The sequence below is a fragment of the Brachypodium distachyon genome, chromosome 4, assembly GCF_000005505.3.
Source record: "Brachypodium distachyon strain Bd21 chromosome 4, Brachypodium_distachyon_v3.0, whole genome shotgun sequence".
Lineage (NCBI taxonomy): Eukaryota > Viridiplantae > Streptophyta > Magnoliopsida > Poales > Poaceae > Brachypodium > Brachypodium distachyon.
This window is the reverse complement of record NC_016134.3, coordinates 47,846,692-47,868,730: the sequence shown is the minus strand read 5'-3', so window position 1 is coordinate 47,868,730 and position 22,039 is coordinate 47,846,692. Positions and strand designations below refer to the sequence as shown.

The window sequence follows — 22,039 nt, the reverse complement described above, 5'->3', positions numbered from 1 at the left end:
AGACAAGTGGTCTATGTGATTAGGCCATGGCAATCACAGTGCAATGTAAGAGGTCAGTCTCCCCTTTTCCTTTGCCAAGAAAAGAGAACATAGATTACGAGCAACTGGACAGTGAAATAATTAAACTAATTAGCCCTGGATCTATGTGATTACCTTAATCAGTATGAACGTTATACCATGTGCAGTTAGCACAGTCAAAGCCTGGATCTGCTTAGCACGTTGCACCATGTGCACTTGCACGATTAATCCAGCGACGCGATTAGGACGAGCCATAGGAGTATGCAAAAAAAAGTTAAAAGCATCCAGTGTCATAAACTGTTGAACTAGAAGGGTTCGAGGAAACCCGTTTTTGAGCATTCTCATGTCCAGCCAATACATCAGCTAGGGGTTCTCTAAACGCATGATCACTAGGCACTTGACCACTAGGCACTTACCAACCAAACAACTTCTCAAGCGAAAGAGGAGAGAAAGCTCGCCATGGAGCTCGCAACAGGTGCCATGAGATCTCTCCTCCCCAAGCTCGTCGAGCTCGTCGAGGGAGAGTACAAGCTCCAGACCGGCGTGAAGAAAGATGTCGAGTCTTTGTCGAGGGAGCTGGAGAGCATCGAGGTTGCTCTTGCCAAGGTCGCTGAGGTGCCACTGGACAAGCTAGACAAGCAGGTCCGGCTCTGGGCTACCAATGTCAAGCAGCTGTCGTACGAGATGGAGGATATCGTCGACAGCTTCATGGTGCGCGTCGAGGGCTCCGAGCCAGACGCGGACCTGAAGAGATCCAAGAGATTCAGAAAAAAGATCGCCAACTTCTTCAAGAAAGGCAAGACCCGTCATCAGATCGCCGACAAGATCCAAGATATCAAGGTTCGAGTCAAGGAGGTAGCTGACTTGCGTGACAGATACAAGGTCGACGATGTCCATGCTAATCAAGCTGCCACAAACACCATTGATCCTCGCATGATTAATCTGTTCAAAGATCAGAAAGAGCTCGTTGGCATTGAGGAGCCGAGGAAAGATCTAATCAAAAGGCTGATGGAAGGGGGTGATGTTGTGTCCAACTCCAAGCTGCAACTCAAAATAGTTTCCATCTTTGGATTTGGAGGACTTGGCAAGACGACTCTTGCCAAAGCAGTCTACGACAAGCTACAGGAGGAATTCATTTGCAAGGCTTTTATTTCGGTGGGTCAAAAGCCTAACCTGAAGAAAGCTTTCATGGATATTCTTCGCCAACTTGACAAGAACTCCTATTTGAATGCAACAATGTTAGACGAGCTGCAGCTCATCGATGAACTCCGGGAATTGCTTGAGAACAAGAGGTACATCCATCCATCCTAATGTAGGGTTATGTTCTTGAAATGTACAGAAAATATGAAATGAACAAACATGGCAAAGACGGAAGGTTCAGCTTCAACGTTAGGATTTGCAATTTTTGATTGTGATACGCATGCATGTTAATACTTATATGAAATTTTCCATGATTTACACTCCTTTTATAGATCTAGGCCCCAGGCGATCGGCTACTACCAAACTATCTCATACATCCATATATTTTTGCATCAATTCATTTGGAATAAATTTTTTGTTACAGTCGGAAATCAAAAAAGTTTTTAGTCAAATTAACCACAAATCAATTAGATTGAACTGTGAATCAAACCCCTGGCATGCTTTTGTCTAGTAACAACCCCTGCCTCCTTCATTTACCTTGTCTTTCCACGGATTCATCATCGTGTGGGTCGCCATCCTTCTTTTCTTCTTCTTCTACTACGCTCAGACATATTCTTTAACTAATGCATGGCTATCATGGCTGCCATATTCAACAGGTACCTCATCGTCATTGATGATATATGGGACAAGAGTTCATGGAATATAATGAAATATGCTTTGATTGATAGTAACTGTGGAAGTAGAATAATCACAACCACTCGTATTTTTGAAGTTGCCGAAGAGGCGGACGATGTTTACAAGCAAAAGCCACTTTCTTCCGCCACATCCAAGGAATTATTCTATACAAGATTATCTATTGGTAAATGCAAAATTATTTCTGGTCAACCTATTGAGATATCTGGAAAGATTTTACAAAAGTGCGGTGGTGTGCCGTTAGCTATCATCACAATAGCTAGTCTGTTGGCCAGTAAACCATGGGAGGATTGGTCTGAGGTGTATGACTCTATTGGTTTTGGAGATGGAGCTAACATACACGTCGACAACACAAGAGAGATATTGCTATATAGCTACTATGATCTGCCTTGTTATCTAAGGGCATGTTTGTTGCACCTCAGCATATATCCTGAAGATCACAAGATTCAGAAAAACACTTTGATATGGAAGTGGGTGGCAGAAGGTTTTGTTCATGAGAAACCAGGGGTGGGGTTATTTGAGCTCGGGGAGAGGTATTTTAATGAACTCATTAACAGAAGTTTGATCCAGCCGGTGGAGGAGCCATATAAGAGCATCATATATGCTTGTTGTGTGCATGATCTGGTGCTTGATATGATATGTTACTTGTCGAAGGAAGAAAATTTTGTTACTATCCATGGTAGTAGTAACAATGAACCCCAACCTTCACAAAGCAATGTCCGTAGGTTAGCTTTTCAAAACATAGCCATGGACGAAGAGCCTAATTCAGATAACACACAGATACATCAAGTGAGGTCATTTAATGCCATCATGTGTCGTGTCAACGGAAGATCATTTCTTTCAAGCTTCCAAGGCTTGAGAATTCTTTCTATGGAAAGATGTACTTTTATAAATGATGGTTGTTATCACCTTGAGAATCTTGGGAGGCTACTTCAGCTGAGGTACCTTGGGCTCTTGGGAACACCTATTACGGAACTCCGAGAAGAAATAGGCAACTTGAGGTTTTTGCAGGTACTGGACTTGAGGAGAACTAGAATAAAAGAGCTGCCAGAGAGTGTTGGTCAGTTGAGGCGGCTAAAGTGCCTACGCCTTCCTGATGATTTCACAGGAGCACTATGTTGGATCGGTAATCTGGTGTTGCTAGAAGAGATATTTTTGCCCTATGTCTCCTTAGAATTTGTGAAAGAACTGGTCAAGCTCACAGAGTTAAGAGAGTACGGTGCTTGGTTTGGAAAGTCCGATGATGCCATAGTTGATAGTATAGTTTTTAATAATATGATGAAATCTCTAGAGCAACTGGAGATGCTCCAAGCCATACAAGTTAGTTGTCTCGTTGGGTGGATGCATGTTGGCCGCACCAATTGCGAAGGCTACGTGCTCTCTCGGCACCTCCGTCGTCTGGAACTGCGGGTCGCAATTGAAAAACTGCCGGCATGGTTAAATTCCTCAAGTCTGCCGAACCTTTCTCACTTGACGGTGGGACCGAATGCCGTGGAGGCACAGGATATGGAGGTCCTCGGGAGGTTCCCAGAGCTCATTTACCTCGATCTGAATACTGATCCTGACGTCATCATTCCTGACATCATGGGCGGCGGTGCATTTCCCAAGCTAAGATACTACTTCACGATTGGATCTTCCAGGTTCCTGCAGGGAGCCATGCCCAGCCTTGAATGTGTCCAGTGTTACATCCGCGACGAGCGCAATGGCGCCAAGTTTGAGCGTGACATTGCTAGCATCGGGAACCTCCCTTGTCTTGACAGAGTCCAAGTATACTTTTTCGATTGTGAGAGTGGCACGCGGGAGAAGGGAGAGGCCGCGTTGAGGCAGGCAATCGAGGTCCATCCCAACAATATCACGGTTAAGGTGGTACGTACTGCTCCCTCGGTCAACGGCCGGCACACGGTGGAGTTGAGTTTTCTTTTCTCATTTTACTCTAGCCTGCTAATCAGTTTCATTCTTTCTTTCACAGGACTACTGGTAGCTTGTTGCCAGCGAAGCGTCCGATGCTAATGAGGAACACCGAGAGGTACAAGGACGCGCTGATATTAATTGCCAGATAAAACTCGTAGTAGTATTATATGCAGATGAATTGCAAAATGGTCCGAAATTGCAGAGTGTCCATGATGTTTTACCTTTCTGATTCTTTCCAAGTTTTGACGGAAACGGTGCAGTGCAACACAGGAGGACGGAACCACCATCTTGAGAAAGTCGACACACACCCAAACTACCTGGAGATTTCGTCAAGCAGCAAAACATGGCCACGTTGACAATGTCTTATTTGAACTATTTTGTAACCCCTTATCAATTCAAGATCTTATTAGAACCGATGTTGCAATCTTTTATTGATGTAAGATCAGGCACACCCAAACTACCTTAAGATGGTATTTTTGTAATGCAGTTATTTTATTTGAACTATTTGGAATGTATTTTGGTCAAATTTAGGATCTACTTGTTGGAATTATGATGCTACAGTACCTTACTAAGCTATCCATATTGTTATGTTTGGAAGTTTTAAGCTCATTTACTTGATTTGTGGTGACCTTACATAGCAACTGAGCTGTTCATTTTAAATGTGGTGCCATCAATGGTAAAAATCCTAAATCCCAATTGGCAGATAGTGTGCATCGAGGAATATCACGCCTTTGAGCTAGACTACGAAGCTACCTTTAACTGATTGCAAGGGATTGGGAGACCTCTTTTGTACATAAGAAACACTTGTATTTTTTTGCAATGTAACTTGTAGACAAGGACTGTCAAACCGAAAACTCATGTTACATGAGCCGTGTACCTTGAATTACAGTTCTCCAACGGAGGAAACCATCTTCTCCGATCTGAGCTCTCCTTTCTTCTGACTCTCTTTGTCTCCATCGTTCGTTATGGGCTGCGGCCCATGTAAGCTGACTTGGCCCACCAAACTCTCCTACAGTATAATAATTTTGAAAAATTCAAAAGCTGGAATTTGAACGAATATTTCTGTACAGAATTTTTTGCCTGTCCGCTAGATGAACATGAATTAAATCTTAGGTGCATCGCTAGTCAAACAAAGGATCGACCCGCACAAAATGAGTTCATCTCTAGTTTCGAAACTTGCAAATAAAGCTGCAAGGAATGGAGTACAGATGATCGACGCAGTGCACTGAAAATGGGAGTTGCTCCTTTTATTCCCCTGGAAATCATCGTTCATGACACTCACGACATGCATTAACACCGATTATTACCAGTGTCATCAGTATAGTCCAAGGGTGCAATACTCTAGGACATTTTGTTAACTGAATTGCAAAATGCTCAAAAAAACTGTACATTGGCCATGACGTTCCACATTTGCAACTGCTTGCAAATTTGGACAGAGGATGGAAGCTCTTTCTTCAGGCAATTCAAGCGAGACAGCATTCAATAAGCAAATTGCAGAATTCTGTTCAGATATACTCCCTCCATTTCACAAAGGTTGACATATTTTGTTTTATTAAGACAAGGTTTTGACCACGAATTACACTATTAATATGTAACCTACATCATACAAAATCAGGATTATTAGAAAGAACTTTTAAAAACGAATCTATTGATTCATGTATGCCAAAACACATATTAATAGAGTTATCATTGGTCAAAGCCTTGTCTTAAAAAAACAAAATAAAAACGAAGGGAGTATCAAAGATCACAAGAAACCAAACACATGTCTCTCCTTCCCTTCCATTCCGAGATCCAGGCTTGATACTCCTGGAAACTGGCCCAGAATAGCAGAGGCAGAGATGATTGTAAGCCGGGCTATTCTCGAATGGGAATTTTTTGTAATCGCAGTATTTGTTTTTGGAAGGAACCCACGTGTTTAGAGTGAATTCCATTTTTTTACCCTATACTTTGAAGAAGATGACACAAATTACCGGGGTTTTCACTCTGTTACCCCATTTAGTGCAAAAAAAATTCCAGAAATTACTTTTCAGAATCTGTCAGTCCAAGTCGGAGGCGCCTTTTCAGAATACGTCTCCCACCTGGACAGGCCCTAGCCTGGACGATGGCGAGCTCCAGCCGTCCCAGGCCAGCCATTGGGACACGGGCAGTAGCTGGCTGTAGCCTGTTACTGGCTGCTTCACCGGCGGGAGAAGATAAAACCGTACTAAAGTAATTCCACGTCCTGGCCAGGGACGCCCGCGGCCCATTCAGATTACTCATCAGGGGACGTTTTTACGAAAAAAAAGCTGCATCTGACTTGACTTCCACATCAGCCTATAGGTGGGACCGACCTGTCATGAACGCGGTCAAATACCTTAAAGAGGGTAATTTCTGGAAACTTTCGAGCTAAATGGGGTAAAAGAGTGAAAACCCTGTTAAATGGAGTGCTGTTCAAAGTATTACGAGGTAAAAAATGCAATTTGCTCCCCTACGTGCTTAGGGCATCTCCGAGGTAAGCCCCAAATCATTTCTATTTGTCCAAATCTGTCAATATGTGGGTCCAAAAGCAAAATACATGACCTAATGGGAACTCCCATTTGTCCAAAAGTGGTCCACACCCATCATTTCTTATCCAAATTTGGGGAGAGTATGAGGAGCCCTTATTTGTGCAAAACTCATCCAAATCTTGTTCACTTGTCTTCTTGCCCCACATGTCAAAAACTCATGAAAAGATAAATGGGAGGTTACCATTGGACAACTTGATATTTTGTCCATCCACATTTGTCCAAAGATCCCTCAAATGGACAAATGGGGAGGACAAACGCAGGCTAACCCTTGGAGATGCCCTTATGACGGAGGCGATACGTCTTTCCCCAAGTTGAGATACGGACCTATAGCTTCATGGTATAGATAATGGGTATTTGAGATCTGGTGGGGGGATTGTTAGAATTTGGTGTTGCTGGGCCAGACCAGCCCAAGCCTAAGTTTTAATAAATTCTGAAAATCTCAAAGGCCCATTCATGAAGTGAGATGAGGGGAGTGGGAATGGAATAGTTCCACCTTGCTAGTTTAGAGTGAGTGAGACCAACATATAAGGGATGTTGCTTCCCATCTATTGAGCAACTGAGCAAGGGAAATCCCCACGCGCGCTCCTCCTCCTCATCCGCTCGCCTCGCCTCGTCATGACGCGCGCGCGCCGCGTTTCGTGGTTTGAGTTCGAGCGGGGCCGGGCTTCTTATCTTTTTGTCACACGCGCGAAGTATTTTTGGAATCTGTTACGCGACGCGTGCAGATTTTGTGGAGTCGATTCAGGTTTCCTCAACCGAACTGACCTATACCTGCGTGACTATATATACAGCCGTCCTGTCCCTCCGATCAGTACGCAACACAACCGAGCTACGGTTTCGCCTGTCTCTCGCTTTTGCACCGTCGTCGTAGTCTAATCCATCCCGAGCGTTGGTGCACTGATCGGGAGAGCAGGTCTCCGGAACCTTTCGCCTCTGCGATCCTGTACGGGAAAGGGTGAATAAGGTTTTTGGGAAGCGCTACGCGCGACTACTCGCTTTTCTGCAACCACGGGTCGTCTATCTCCTTGAACCGGCGGGTGCGCAACGCGCCGCAGTCTTCGTCGTCAACAACCTCGTCAAGCGAACGCAGCAGCAACGGCTTCCTCTTCACCGCAAACAGTACGTACATTGCGATTCGATCTGTGGTTTAGTTATGATCTCCGAGTTCATATTGCTGTTCGTTGGGCTGTTTAATACTTCTAGTATTTTTGAGATGCATCTGTTAGTTGCTACTGTCGTCATGATCTGTATTCTGAAATTATTCATTGAATTGTTATTCTCGAGGAATTGTTATTCTCGAAATTGCTTTTCCTCCGTCTCATATTCAAATTTGTTCAAATTTGAAATCGGACGCGTCTTGCATCCTGAGCCTGCACGCTTCAAGGCAGGACGTTGCCGTGGCATTGGACACGCCATGGCCGGGCAGCTGATCGGCGGACCAAGAGGTTGTAGGCGGCGTAGACGCCATGGCGGCTAGCGCGCGCGCATCCGCGTCTTTGCTGCCTAGGAAGACGGACAGCAGTACAGTACGGAGACGCAGGTGTCCGGGTACGGCGTGCCGGCGCAGGCTGATTTGATCACGTCGAACGCCAGCTCCATTTTATTGAAAATGAAACCAACCCACCGAGTTCATTGTCAGAAGCAGATACAAGTTGGCAACTGCTAAATATCCATACAAGCTAACAACAAAAGCAGAAACCATCTCCTGAACGCCTCCACAACTAGCTAATGCATTCCCCACCAGGTGTGTGCCGGGACAGAGAACAGTGTAGGCTTGACATCCTGGCCCACCTCAAGAAGATGACCCTCGGCAGTGTCCCAGGTCAAGGTATTGGAGGGAGCAGTGAAGGAGCTCTCAGCTCTTGCACAATCCAGCAGATATGTGCACTGAGAGCTACCTGTACCTCCCCCTGTAGTAACCGTCTTGGAAGATCTGCAAGGACCAAGTGAGTTCATCTGATGAGAAAGATTTGTATCTCGATCCTTTGTTAATACTGATCTGAGAGGATCCAACCAAACCTTTTTTCTTCTTTATTTATCAAGACGACAAAAATTCTTGGATTGGATGAATTATCGGAGGAGGATCGTTTAACTGTAGCAAGAGCGCGAAAAATTGAGCGTTTCTTATCACAACCGTTCTTTGTAGCAGAAGTTTTTACTGGTTCTGCAGGAAAGTATGTTGGTCTTGCAGAAACAATTAGGGGATTTCAACTAATCCTTTCCGGAGAATTAGATGGCCTACCCGAGCAGGCTTTTTATTTGGTGGGTAACATCGATGAAGCTAGCACGAAAACTATAACCTTAGAAGAGGAGAACAAATCGAAGAAATGAAATTAAATCTTTATGTATTGACTCCTAAGCGAATTATTTGGGATTGTGAAGTGAAAGAAATCATTTTATCCACTAATAGTGGTCAAATTGGGGTATTACCAAACCATGCCCCCATTAACACAGCAGTAGATATGGGTCAAACTCATGTTACACAAGCCGTGTACCTTTCAATTACAGTTCTCCAACAGATGAAACCATACTTTCAGTCATCTATCAATGTGTCGGATTGCAGCAGAATCATGACTGATGAATGTTCTGGATTGCAGCATTGATACTTTTACAGTCAAACTCCATGACCTTCATCCAGTTCTCAAAATCTCCAATTTTCTACAAACAAATCAAAGAAACACTTGCATTTCTTTTACAAAGGAACTGAGAGATAAGGATTAAGGAGTGGCAAACCTAAAACTCATGTTACAGTGTGCCTCTCCATGCATCATCACTAGCCAACTGCCTTCCTTTTCTATGCAGGGGATCAAAATCAAATCAAATCAAATCAAATCACAAGAAACCAAAACACGTGTTAATTTCTTCTTCCCTTGCATTCCAAGGTACGTCCAGACTTCATAATAGCAGAAGCAGAGATGATTGTACTGTGATTGCTGAACCAGCATATACAGTGAAACCGATTGACGCCAACACTGGGCACAAAAGCTAGCCATCATTGTGTAGCCCCAGATTCAGTGGTTGCCACTATACATATATAGCACCAGGACCATTGTCTGATTTCATTTTGGACTGAGAACGTCTTCTGAATGCAAGACTAGCAGCAGAGGAAAAAAAAAAGATGATCAAACATGGGACATCAATGTAAAGAGAATGGAAGATGTATCAGGTCATGTATCCGCGGCACGGCAACGACCTCTAAAGAGAATTACAGATGGCCTAGACCTATGTTCTACGTATAAATAAGCTATATATAATCTCGCAGCCCACCACGCATTAGTGGCGGACCAACAAAGCAAAGCAATCCAAAGGAAGAAAGCGAGAGCCACTGATCGATAATCGATGGAGCTCCGACACCCTTTAAGTTAGCATCATCATATCTCAAGAGTGGGAATACATAATCAGTGACCCCGCAGCGCACCTAATTACCGATTGATTCGCCAATTAATCGTGCTATGTGTGCTCCAACAGCCCATTTGAAGAACTTGACATTGTAAATTATAGCTACTCCACTAATCAGCGAATATGGCAAATTCTCCCGTACCCAAAGGAGTATTAGGGAAGGACAAATTAGTCTTTTCACATTTTTACATCAGTAAAAAAAATAAAAACTGGGTCGTCTTCCTCACTGATCCTCTCTCTCCTCCCGAGTTTCACAGAGCGATGCCGGCTCTCCGCCGCCGCCCTAGACCAGCCCCCGGCGCCGCCGTCCTAGACCAGCCCCTGCTGCTGCCGCCCTTGCCTTCGCCCTCGCCCCAGCGCACGCTGCCAACGCTTCCCTACACCCAGCCCGCGGCGCGGCCTCCTTCGCCCTCGCCCCAGCTTGCGCCGCCGCCGTCCTCGTCCTCCTCCAGCGCGCCGCACCGGCCCTCCATCCAGCCCGCGCCGCCGACCTCGCAGCGCGCCGCCGCATTCCGCACTCCTCACAGCACGCGGGGCTGCAGCCCGCGAACTGCGCGATGCGCGCGCCATGTACTTGGCCGCTAGATCCTCCTCTGCCCCTCCTTCGGACGCTGCCATGCGCATGTACGTCGGCGGCTCGGCACAGCGGGAGGTGGTCTCCGGCGGCGGCGACGGAAGCTACTGCGAATGGGGGAAATGAAGATGGGGCGCGTTTCGGGATTTTTTTTTTGCAGGCATCAGGTTACTCCGTTCGCTTGCTTTGAATACTCCCATCCTGTTACTCCACGCATTTCAATTGGAGTATCATAAGTATTAACAAATCTGAGCCCTTAGATCTATAAAATGAACGGTCTAAATTAATTCCGGTGTATCGTAAAAGAGCTCGTTAATTAACATCAGTGATACTGTGATCAGCTCTCATGGCATCAGACAGTACTGGCCTGTCGCTGTGCGTCATGCATGACTCTATTTTTATGTGTGTGAAAAACATGTGAATTGCTCCAGCATTTGAGACTTTGAATACTAATCAATCACTCATCATCAGTCATATCACTCAATAGAGTGCCTTTTGGCTTTCATTCGCTTTCAAATTCATGGATGCCAGCGCAAATTTCCACCGAATCATATTCCTTATCAATAACTAGCAGCAAAGCAAGCCCCGTACACTTCCATCCACTCCCCACGTTTTGGGTTTCGGCCGAAACGGACCGAAAACAGCTCGAGGAGGGACGGTTCTTGCATGGTACCAATGGTTTAATTACTAGCTACCTAGTTCTTGAGGAACTGCTTTAATTTACGGAGTAATTAATTTTAAGATTCTTGATATGGTTTCCTCCTGCAGATCTATCGGGCCAGATAAATATAGGATTTCGCCCTTGAGGCAACCACATCACAACATACTCAAGAGAGGAAGAAGAGGCATGAAGCTGGTAACGGGAGCTATGAGCTCCCTCCTCCCCAAGCTGGCCGAGCTCCTCCAGGACGAGTACAACCTGCAGACGGGCGTGAAGAAAGACGTCGAGTCACTATCGAGGGAGCTGGAGAGCATCGAGGTTGCTCTTGCCAAGGTCGCTGAGGTGCCACTGGACCAGCTGGACAAGCAGGTCCGTCTCTGTTCTCGCAATGTCAAGCAGCTGTCGTACGAGATGGAGGATATTGTTGACGGCTTCATGGTGCGGGTAGAGGGCTCCGAGCCAGACGCAGATCTGAAGAGATCCAAGAGATTCAGAAAAAAGATCGCCAACTTCTTCAAGAAAGGCAAGACTCGTCATCAGATCGCTGACAAGATCCAAGATATCAAGGTTCGAGTCAGGGAGGTGGCTGACCTGCGTGACAGATACAAGATCGACGATGTTCGTGCTAATCTGTCTGCAACGAACACCGTTGATCATGTTCATGCTAATCTGTCTGCAACGAACACCGTTGATCCTCGCATAACGGCTCTGTTCAAAGACCAGAAAGAGCTCATTGGCATTGAGGAGCCAAGGAACGAGCTAATAAAGAGGCTCATGATGGAAGGGGATGATGATGGTTTGTTGAGCTCCAGGATGCAGCTCAAGATACTCTCCATCTTTGGATTTGGAGGACTTGGCAAGACAACTCTTGCCAAAACAGTCTACGACAAGCTACAAGGGGAATTCGTTTGCAGGGCTTTTATTTCGGTGGGTCAAAATCCTAGCGTGAAAAAAGTTCTCATGGATATTCTTTGCAAACTTGACGAGAACTCCTATTTGAATGCAACAATGTTGGATGAGGAGCAACTCATCGGAAAGCTCTGTGGATTGCTTGAGAACAAGAGGTACATTTATTCATCCTAATTTTTATGTTCATGAAATGATCATGAGAACGTGAAACGAACAAACATATATAAATCCAAATCACTTATTTCCGGAAGGAGGGGGTATATAAAAAAATTGGAAGGTTTCATTTCTCCTCAAGATGTTTTGAATTATGATTTCAGACGTTTTTAATTACGATTTCAGATTTCCGCAGGCATATTCTTCTGTGAAACTTTGTGAAAAATTGGAAGGGGATGATGATGGTGGTGTGTTGAACTCCAAGATGCAGCTCAAGATACTCTCCATATTTGGATTTGGAGGTCTTGGCAAGACAACTCTTGCCAAAGCAGTCTATGATCTCCTACAATCAAATTTCGTTTGCAAGGCTTTTGTTTCAGTGGGTCAGAATCCTAATCTGAAGAAAGTTTTCATGGATATTCTCCTCCAACTTGATGAGAAGTCTAGTTTGAATGCATCTATGTTGAACGAGGAACAACTCATCAGAAAACTCCGAGGATTTCTTGAGAACAAGAGGTACATCTATTCATCTTAATTTTTATGTTTTTCAAATGATCATACAAAGGTGAAATGAACAATGAACAAGCATAGCAAAAACAGAAAGTTTCATTTCTCCTCAAGATGTTTTAAATATCATGATTTTGGATATCCGTAGGCATATTCTTCTCTGAAACTTTGCATGGTTTAGCCACTCTTTTGTAAGTCCTAGTACTTCAGTGGTGTGAATATAGAATTTCCTTGCCATTGATTTTTGCACAAATCACGGAGCACTGGTGGTTACTTAAAATAGTAATGGCACGGCTTGACACTAGTACTCGCTTTAGTTGCCCTTGAAGCTTGAGCGGTGAGATGCTTGGTAAGGTTTGAGGTTGGAGGCAGAAAACTTTATATTAATTATTATGTACCACTGAGTTTGTGTAGAATATTTGTGTTAGTTGGATTATGTTTGTACTTGGATTTTTAATTAGTGCAGATAGTGCATGTCGAATGTTAAAGTCCGGCACTTTGCATCAATTAATTTGGAATAAATTAAATGTTAGAGTCAGAACTCAAAACAGTTGTGAGTCAATTAACAACAAATCAATTAGATTGAACTATGAATCGAACCCCTGGCCTGTTTTTATCTAGTACCAAACTCCGCGTCCTTTATTTACCTCTGTCTTAGTTTTCCCTATGAAGCACAAGTTTGTATCTTGAACTATGCTATTTTCGGATTCCTGATCATCATGTTGGTTGCCATACTTCTTGTCTTCTTCTTCTAAGTTCTAACGCTTAGACATATGTTTTTTTTCCAATGCATGGCTCTCATGACTGCCATATTCAACAGGTACCTCATTGTCATTGATGACATATGGGACAAGATTCCATGGAATATAATGAAATGTGCTTTGATTGATAGTAACTGTGGAAGTAGAATAATCACAACCACTCCTATTTTTGAAGTTGCCGAAGAGGCGGACGATGTTTAAAAGCAAAAGCCACTTTCTTCTGGTACATCCAAGGAATTATTCTATACAAGATTATCTATTGGTAAATGCAAAATTACTTCTGGTCAACCGATTGAGATATCTGAAAAGATTTTACAAAAATGTGGTGGCATGCCGTTAGCCCACCTGCCGTATCACGGTTAATTACCTGACGACCCAGTACTGAACCACGACGGCGTCGAGCATTGAACCGCATGTTCGCGTCGAGAACTATTGCCGCTGTAGCAACCATTAGTTCATGGTCGTCGTCTTCATGCTCCTCCTCCTCCTCCGACGACGACGACGACGACGACGACGACGACGACGACAAACTCACGTATTGCCAAAATAAGCTACGACTCATTTTTGTGAGAGGGGGCTGAGAGATGTGGTAGAGAGTGAATGGAGGTGGAGAGTGAATGGACAATGGTTTCAGAGCTCCACATATATGTAGACCAAGAAATATATCCGTTGAAAATATAGCCGTTGAGAACATAGCCGTTGAGAATATAGCCGTTTGGAAATATAACCATCGGAAATATAGCCGTTGAGAATAGAACCGTTTGATAATTAAATTATAATATTATAGTTTATGTACTTAAATGGATATAAGAATAAAACTATTCGATTTAAATTATAAGCGTTTCAAATATATAATTTCAAGTCAAGTAGTTTGAAATATAGATTTTTACAAAAACGGTTGAAGCATATGAATAAAATATGGATGAATGAATTATAGGGGGTGAGATTTATGTAGTCTGATGTGAAGATGACAAATTTGGAGAGGAAATCTATACTAGGGAGTCCCCGTATGAAGATTTAGGGGCTCACATTTAGGTAGTCTGCTGGTGATGCTCTTACATCAATATATAGTGGATTATTGACCCGCTCAAAATGAATTCCTCTCTAATTTTGAAATTTGCATATTAGATAAGTATTTAACTTATTTAGCTTTAGTAAGAGCTTCAAGGGATGGAGTACAGATTAACCCGAGCTACAACACCACTTCAGCATACAGTAGCTTCCCAGTGAGTGAAACTAAACCATACTTCCTCTGTTACTAAAAATTGGTATCATTGCATACTTGTATAAAAAAAGTACTTATTTATGATTATGATTTGTATCACATAAGTCACAAGTTGATGGAGCGATCCTTTGTCGAATGCTCGGTCAAAGTAAACAAAATAAATCTTACTTTAGAAAACGAGGGAATACGATACAATGCACGGAAAATTAGAGTTGCTCCTTTTAGTTCTCTGACTATCATCATTCTTAATACAAAGATAAGGCACCATCAAGAAATTAAGACAGATTACATGAGTCACTCAGGCCAGACCCGATATATACTTAACCATTTCGGGGAATTGTCTTGTTTCACACATTTAAAGAGAGGAAAAATAAGACAAAATTCCAACCTAAACTAGCGAATGCTAACGCTCTGTATTCTTTTTTTCTTCCGCATGAATGTTCAAAATTTAAACTAAAATTTGATTTGGTTGCTAAGCTCATGTTCTGATTTGCCTTGCCGCCGTCAGTCCCAACCCTACTTCATGCTGTGGAACATGTCGTCAAAATGGCGCCGAGGTCAGATGGACAACACTGCATATTTCCCTTGGATATGCAAAATACACATAATGATGGATTGCATGTGTGAATTGTACCTGATATAGTATATTTGGAGATAAATGCATCGCTGGTATATGAACTTGGCGTGCTTGTGCAGATTAGTCATCGTAATTGAAAAATGCTAAAAGCAGGTATTACAACTTGGCATGCTTGAGCACCCGCAATAAAAAAATACGATTTCGTAGGTCCGGGCACTGACGTGGCTTACCGATCTGGACAAAATGGATCTGTCCGGCCATACAATCTTGCAAAAAACGCCTCCTTCTTTCAGGTCGGGGTTAGGTTGTAAACGGAGATTAGGTTGCCAACGAGTTCGAGGAAGATGACGCTCTTCATCCCGGCCACAGCGGGCGGATCTTCACCACGATGCAGTCCCCGCGAGCCTGACCGGCACGAACCTCTCCGCCTTCCTGATCTCCCCCGCGATGCGTTCTTCAGCAAGAAGAGCCCCGGCGATATGGCTACGGTGTGAGGCGGCTGTGGGAGAGGTCGACTGCCTGGAGGCTCTCCTTGGCCGAGAGCTCCCGCAGGGATCTTCACCTCGAGCCGGCTCTGCATGCGAATAGCACCTCCAGGTTCACGAGACCCCGCCCGAGCTCCAGCGGGATTAGCCGCGAGATCTTGTTGGTGTCGAGCTGGAGCTGCACGAGCGCCGCCGGGATCCCACCAGTGAGGTCGTTGCCGCTAGCATGAAGTTTGTGGCGCTGGCGCCGAGCACCGGGATCCGACCGGTGGGCTGGTTGCCGGCGAGCGCGTCGGCACCGCACTGCAGCACCTTCCTACGTTGTTAGGGAGCGGTACCTGCGAGTGGTGCCGCGGCGAGGGACCTGCCACTGCCAGCATAGTGCCGACAGTAGTCCCAGAGCTCGTCGATGACGAGGTTGTCGTCTATCGGCTTCGATTTGGGGAAACTGAGGTGTGGATGATGAGAGGAAAAAGACGGAGGGGTTTCATAAGATTGCATGACCAGCCAGACCCATTTTGTTCCACGTTGGCAAGCCACCTCGGTGCTTGAACCTATGAAATCGTATTTTTTGACTGCGGGTGCTCAAGCGTGCCAAGTTGTAACACCTGTTTTTTGCATTTTTCAAATACGATGACTAATCTGCACAAGCATAACAAGTTCATATACCAGTGGTGCATTTACCTCCTTGAGGAGTTGTGGTTGCCTCTTCTTGTAGGTTGGGGTGATGAGGTCGCCCTCCGAGTCGGACGGCACCGGCTCCAGAAGAACTGCTCTAATAATCTCAAAGTCTTTCATTTCAATTGTTGCAACAAGATCAGGAAGGATCAAGGATGATTATATGTATCGTACTCACACCGTCCAACAAACGATGTCTCAATTTCGACTAAATTTGAATGCATGTATACACTAAATCATGTTTAGATACATCCAAATTTTGACAAACTTGAGACATCCTTCGTTGAACGGAGGAAGTATATGGAATTGTTACAATTACTGTTGGTACGTTTGTCTCACATGCCCAGGTTAATTGCTTGCCTTCTTCTCGGTTCCAGACCTTGCTTGTTGGGGTTAATCACTGCAATAACCAGACATGCATGAGTCGAAGCTAATCGATTCATACACCCAAAATCTGAAGAAATCCGTCAAAATCAATGGAAATATTTTGGATATACTCTGCAAGGTACTGGAGTCCTGAACAGTGCAAGCATTACTATTACCTTTCACTGATCACTCCAATAATGTTGCTCGCTTTTATGGGTATACCTACCACCCCAATTTCCACTGAATCGCATGCCCATTTCAGCCAAAATCGACTAGTACTGCGCATCTAGCAAAGCAAACTCCACCCATCCATGCCGCCATTCCCCACAGCTCGGTCCTAATCCATTGTTGTGCCGAAGCACAAGCAGCAGCAAGGGCTCGAGGAGCTAGCTACCAGAGGTTCCTGCGGATCTGGCTCGGTGAGTTGGGATCTGAGGTTAGTTGTCTTACTAGCTCGATCTTGTATTCTTGGGGGAAGTATTTAATTTGGGGCATGATTTTAGATTCTTTCGTCCTGCAGATCCGGCCATGTCGACTTAGGATCTCGTATTCTAGTTCTTGGGGGAGCTCCCACGGAGTATTCAACTAGACATTCAAGTAGCAACTAGAGTACATCAGAATCACTCTGTAATTTGTATTCCACGAAGCAAGCAGAGGAGGAAGCTCGCCATCGCCATGGAGCTGGCGACGGGGGCCATGAGCTCCCTGCTCCCCAAGCTAGCCGAGCTCCTCCAGAAGGAGTACAACCTGCAGACGGGCTTGAAGAAAGACGTCCAGTCTCTGTCTAGGGAGCTGGAGAGGATCGAGGTTGCTCTTGCCAAGGTGGCTGAGGTGCCGCTGGACCAGCTGGACAAGCAGGTCAGGCTCTGGGCTCGCAACGTCAAGCAGCTGTCGTACGACATGGAGGATATCGTCGACAGCTTCATGGTGCGCGTCGAGGGTTCCGAGCCAGACGCAGATCTGAAGAGCTCCAAGAGATTCAGAAAAAAGATCGCCAACTTCTTCAAGAAAGGCAAGACCCGTCATCAGATCGCCGACAAGATCCAAGATATCAAGGTTCGAGTCAAGGAGGTAACTGACTTGCGTGACAGATACAAGGTCGACGATGTCCATGCTAATCAAGCTGCCACAAACACCATTGATCCTCGCATGATTAATCTGTTCAAAGATCAGAAAGAGCTCGTTGGCATTGAGGAGCCGAGGAAAGATCTAATCAAAAGGCTGATGGAATGGGGTGATGTTGTGTCCAACTCCAAGCTGCAACTCAAAATAGTTTCCATCTTTGGATTTGGAGGACTTGGCAAGACGACTCTTGCCAAAGCAGTCTACGACAAGCTACAGGAGGAATTCGTTTGCAAGGCTTTTATTTCGGTGGGTCAAAAGCCTAACCTTAAGAAAGTTTTCATGGATATTCTTCGCCAACTTGACAAGAACTCCTATTTGAATGCAACAATGTTGGATGAGGTGCAGCTCATTGATGAACTCCGGGAATTGCTCGAGAACAAGAGGTACATCCATCCATCCTAATGTAGGGTTATGTTCTTGTAATGAACAGAAAATATGAAATGAACAAACATGGCAAAGACGGAAGGTTCATCTTCGAGGTTAGGATTTGCAATTTTGGATTGTGATAGGCATGCATGTTAATTCTTATATGAAAATTTCCATGATTTACACTCCTTTTATAGATCTAGGCCCTAGGCGATCGGCTACTACCAAACTATCTCATACATCCATATATTTTTGCATCAATTAATTTGGAATAATTTTTTGTTAGAGTCAGAAATCACAAAAGTTGTTAGTCAAATTAACCACAAATGAATTAGATTGAACTGTGAATCAAACCCCTGGCATGTTTTTGTCTAGTAAAAACCCTGCCTCCTTCATTTACCTTCTCCTTCCTCGGATTCAACATCGTGTTGGTCGCCATACTTCTTTTCTTCTTCTTCTACGCTCAGACATATTCTTTAACTAATGCATGGCTCTCATGACTGCCATATTCAACAGGTACCTCATCGTCATTGATGATATATGGGACAAGAGTTCATGGAATATAATGAAATGTGCTTTGATTGATAGTAACTGTGGAAGTAGAATAATCACGACCACTCGTATATTTGAAGTTGCCGAAGAGGCGGACGATGTTTACAAGCAAAAGCCACTTTCTTCTGCCACATCCAAGGAATTATTCTATACAAGATTATCTATTGGTAAATGCAAAATTACTTCTGGTCAACCGATTGAGATATCTGAAAAGATTTTACAGAAATGCGGTGGTGTGCCGTTAGCTATCATCACAATAGCTAGTCTGTTGGCCAGTAAACCATGGGAGGATTGGTCTGAGGTGTATGACTCTATTGGTTTTGGAGATGGAGCTAACATACACGTCGATAACACAAGAAAGATATTGCTATATAGCTACTATGACCTGCCTTGTTATCTAAGGGCATGTTTGTTGCACCTCAGCATATATCCCGAAGACCACGAGATTCAGAAAGACACTTTGATATGGAAGTGGGTGGCGGAAGGTTTTGTCCATGAGAAACCAGGGATGGGGTTATTTGAGATCGGAGAGAGGTATTTTAATGAACTCATTAACAGAAGTCTGATCCAGCCGGTGGAGGAGCCATATAAGAGCATCATATATGCTTGCGGTGTGCATGATCTGGTGCTCGATATGATCTGTCACTTGTCAAAGGAAGAAAATTTTATTACTGTCCATGGAAGTAGTAAGACAGAACATCAACCTTCACAAAGCAATGTCCGTAGGTTAGCTGTTCAAAACATAGCCATGGACGAAGAGCCTAATTCAGATAACACAGAGATACGTCAAGTGAGGTCATTCAATGCCATCATGTGTGATGTCAAGAGAAGATCATTTCTTTCAGGCTTCCAAGGCTTGAGAATTCTTTCTATGGAAAGATGTGCTTTTATAAATGATAGTTCTTATCACCTTGAGAATCTTGGAAGGCTACTTCAGCTGAGGTACCTTGGGCTCTTGGGAACACCTATTAGGAAACTTCCAAAAGAAATAGGCAACCTGAGGTTTTTGCAGGTACTGGACTTGAGGTTAACTGGAATAAAAGAGCTGCCAGAGAGTGTAGGTCGGTTGAGGCGACTAAAGTGCCTACGCCTTTCTCGTGGTTTCAAAGGAGCACTGGGCTGGATCGGTAACCTGGTGTTGATAGAAGAACTATTGTTGCCCTATGTCTCCTTGGAAATTGTGAAAGAACTGGCCAAGCTGACAGAGTTGAGAGAGTACGGTGTTTGCTGTGAAAAATTTGATGATAGTATATTGTTCAATGATATGATGAAATCTCTAGAGCATCTGCAGAAGCTCCAAGCCATACAATTTGAATGTTACACTTCGTGGCCGCGTGTTGACCAAGCCAATTGCGTAAGCTACGTGCTCTCTCATCACCTCCGTCGTCTGGAGCTGTGGGTCGCATTTGAAAAGCTGCCGGCGTGGATCAATTCGTCAAGCCTGCCAAACCTTTCTCACTTGTCGGTGGGAGCGGGTGCCGTGGAGGCGCAGGATATGGAGGTCCTCGGGAGGTTCCCAGAGCTCGTTTACCTCCACCTGGAGACCTTGATTAGCATTCCTGACATCGTGGGCGGCGGTGCATTCCCCAAGCTAAGATACTACCACACGAATGCATCTGCCAGGTTCCTGCAGGGAGCCATGCCCAGCCTTGAATGTGTTGTGTATTACATCCGCGACGAGTGCAGTGGTGCCAAGTTCGAGCGTGACATTGGCAGCATCGGGAACCTCCCTTGTCTTGACGAAGTCCGATTAGCCTTTTACAGGTGTGCGAGTGTCACGCGGGAGAAGGGAGAGGCCGCGTTGAGGCAGGCAGTCGAGGTCCATCCCAACAATATCACGGTGACGGTGGTACGTACTGCTACCTCCATGCTCATCTTAGTATGATACTCATGACCGCTAATCATTTCCATTTTTTATTTCAGATCTAGCTTGTTGCCAGCGAAGCGTCCGATTCCAATCAGGTGCACCAAGAGGTACATTCCTTCCAGGCCTGATCATATCTACTCAACTAGTATTACCCCAATTAATTGATTCGATCACAAGGACGCGCTGATATTAACTGCTAGATAAAACTCGTACTAGTACTTACATGCAGATGAAAACACCTTATTAATTACCGGATCCGTTTTTATGTGCATCCATGCATTTGTACATTTTCGTGCCAGAATACAAATAACTGAATTTTAAATATTGCAAATTACTTTTTGCATTTTCAAATTATTTTTCGATCCTACCAATATATTTAAAACGTTCACTTTCTAGCATCCTGTAATCTGTTGCCACATTATTTGCTCAAAAAAGAAAAGGAACTCCAGAAATTAGTAACTGAATTGCAAAATGGTCCGAAATTGTACACTGCCCATGATGTTTTATCTTTCTGATTCTTTGGAAATTTTGACAGAAACGGCGCAGTGCAACACAGGAGGACGGAACCACCATCTTGAGAAAGTCGAGACACACCCAAACTACCTGGAGATTTCGTCAATCAGTAAAACATGGCCACGTTGTGGCAAGTACTACAATTATGCAGTTATTTTATTGGTGACAATATCTTATTTGAACTATTTTGTAATCCCTTATCAATTCAAGATCTTATTAGAACCGCTTTTGCAATCTTTTATTGATGTAAGATCAGGCACACCCAAACTACCTTAAGATGGTACTTTTGTAATGCAGTTATTTTATTTGAACTATTTGTAATGTATTTTGGTCAGATTTAGGATCTACTTGTTGGAATGATGATGCTACAGCACCTTACTAAGCTATCCATATTGTTATTTTTTGAAAGTTTTAAGCTCTTTACTTGATTTGCGGTGATCTTACATAGCAACTGAACTGTTCATTTTAAGCAGATTCCAGCTGACCGCCGGCCGGCGATGCAGGCTTGGCCCTCTCCATCTTCTCCTCCGATCTGAGCTCTCTTCCTCCTCCTCCTCTTGACTCTTTGTCTCCACATTTCTTTACCGTTATGGGCTACGGCCAATCTCTCAATTTTGAAAAATTCGAAACGTGGATTCTGAATATGTATTTCTGTACAGAAATTTTTGCATGTTTGCTAGCTGAACATGACCTAATTTTGACCCGATGATAATATCTCGATATAGCTTCAAGGAATGGATTACAGATTAACCCGAGCTAGACCACCTCGCTAAAAAAAAACGCTTCTCAATGGGTCTTTAGAAATTAAGAACGAAACCATGATACAATGCACTGAAAGTCGGAGTTGCTCCTTTTATTTTCTGACTGTCATGGTTCATCTTAATACAAAGATAAGGTACCATCACGAAATTGACACAGGTTACATGAGTCACTCACGCCAGTCGGGGTGAGCGTTCGGTTATACCCGAAATTTCGGTTCGGTTCTTCGGATTTTCATGAAATTCGGTTCTTCA

At 44.1% G+C, this 22,039-nt stretch overlaps 3 protein-coding genes across 7 annotated transcripts; all 3 read left to right on the top strand.

Annotated features, from left to right (window-relative positions):
* The first annotated feature begins 249 nt into the window (after positions 1–249).
* On the top strand, positions 250–4,338 carry LOC100842483 (putative disease resistance RPP13-like protein 3). 2 transcript variants are annotated; one of them, XM_024463462.1, is made up of 4 exons: positions 250–1,310; positions 1,815–3,717; positions 3,821–3,877; positions 4,023–4,338. In XM_024463462.1, exons 1-3 carry the CDS (start codon positions 478–480, stop codon positions 3,830–3,832), a joined length of 2,748 nt encoding a protein of 915 aa, XP_024319230.1. In that variant the 5' UTR covers positions 250–477; the 3' UTR covers positions 3,833–3,877; positions 4,023–4,338. The 2 variants fall into 2 exon arrangements, with proteins under 2 accessions (XP_024319230.1, XP_003577143.1); XM_003577095.3 differs by having other exon boundaries at positions 251–1,310; positions 3,821–4,338.
* A 5,958-nt stretch (positions 4,339–10,296) lies between these two features.
* On the top strand, positions 10,297–13,965 carry LOC106866844 (putative disease resistance RPP13-like protein 3). 2 transcript variants are annotated; one of them, XM_014902938.2, is made up of 4 exons: positions 10,297–10,448; positions 11,050–12,006; positions 12,191–12,520; positions 13,332–13,965. In XM_014902938.2, exons 2-4 carry the CDS (start codon positions 11,129–11,131, stop codon positions 13,471–13,473), a joined length of 1,350 nt encoding a protein of 449 aa, XP_014758424.1. In that variant the 5' UTR covers positions 10,297–10,448; positions 11,050–11,128; the 3' UTR covers positions 13,474–13,965. The 2 variants fall into 2 exon arrangements, with proteins under 2 accessions (XP_014758424.1, XP_014758423.1); XM_014902937.2 differs by lacking the exon at positions 10,297–10,448 and adding an exon at positions 10,605–10,950.
* A 2,758-nt stretch (positions 13,966–16,723) lies between these two features.
* Positions 16,724–21,434, top strand: LOC100842173 (putative disease resistance RPP13-like protein 3). 3 transcript variants are annotated; one of them, XM_024463463.1, is made up of 6 exons: positions 16,724–16,742; positions 16,866–17,039; positions 17,124–18,111; positions 18,611–20,495; positions 20,570–20,620; positions 21,049–21,434. In XM_024463463.1, the coding sequence occupies exons 3-5, from the start codon at positions 17,279–17,281 to the stop codon at positions 20,573–20,575; spliced, it is 2,724 nt and encodes a 907-aa protein (XP_024319231.1). In that variant the 5' UTR covers positions 16,724–16,742; positions 16,866–17,039; positions 17,124–17,278; the 3' UTR covers positions 20,576–20,620; positions 21,049–21,434. The 3 variants fall into 3 exon arrangements, with proteins under 3 accessions (XP_024319231.1, XP_014758422.1, XP_010238809.1); XM_014902936.2 differs by lacking the exon at positions 16,724–16,742 and having other exon boundaries at positions 16,776–17,022; XM_010240507.3 differs by lacking the exon at positions 16,724–16,742 and having other exon boundaries at positions 16,776–17,039.
* The last annotated feature ends 605 nt before the right edge of the window (positions 21,435–22,039 follow it).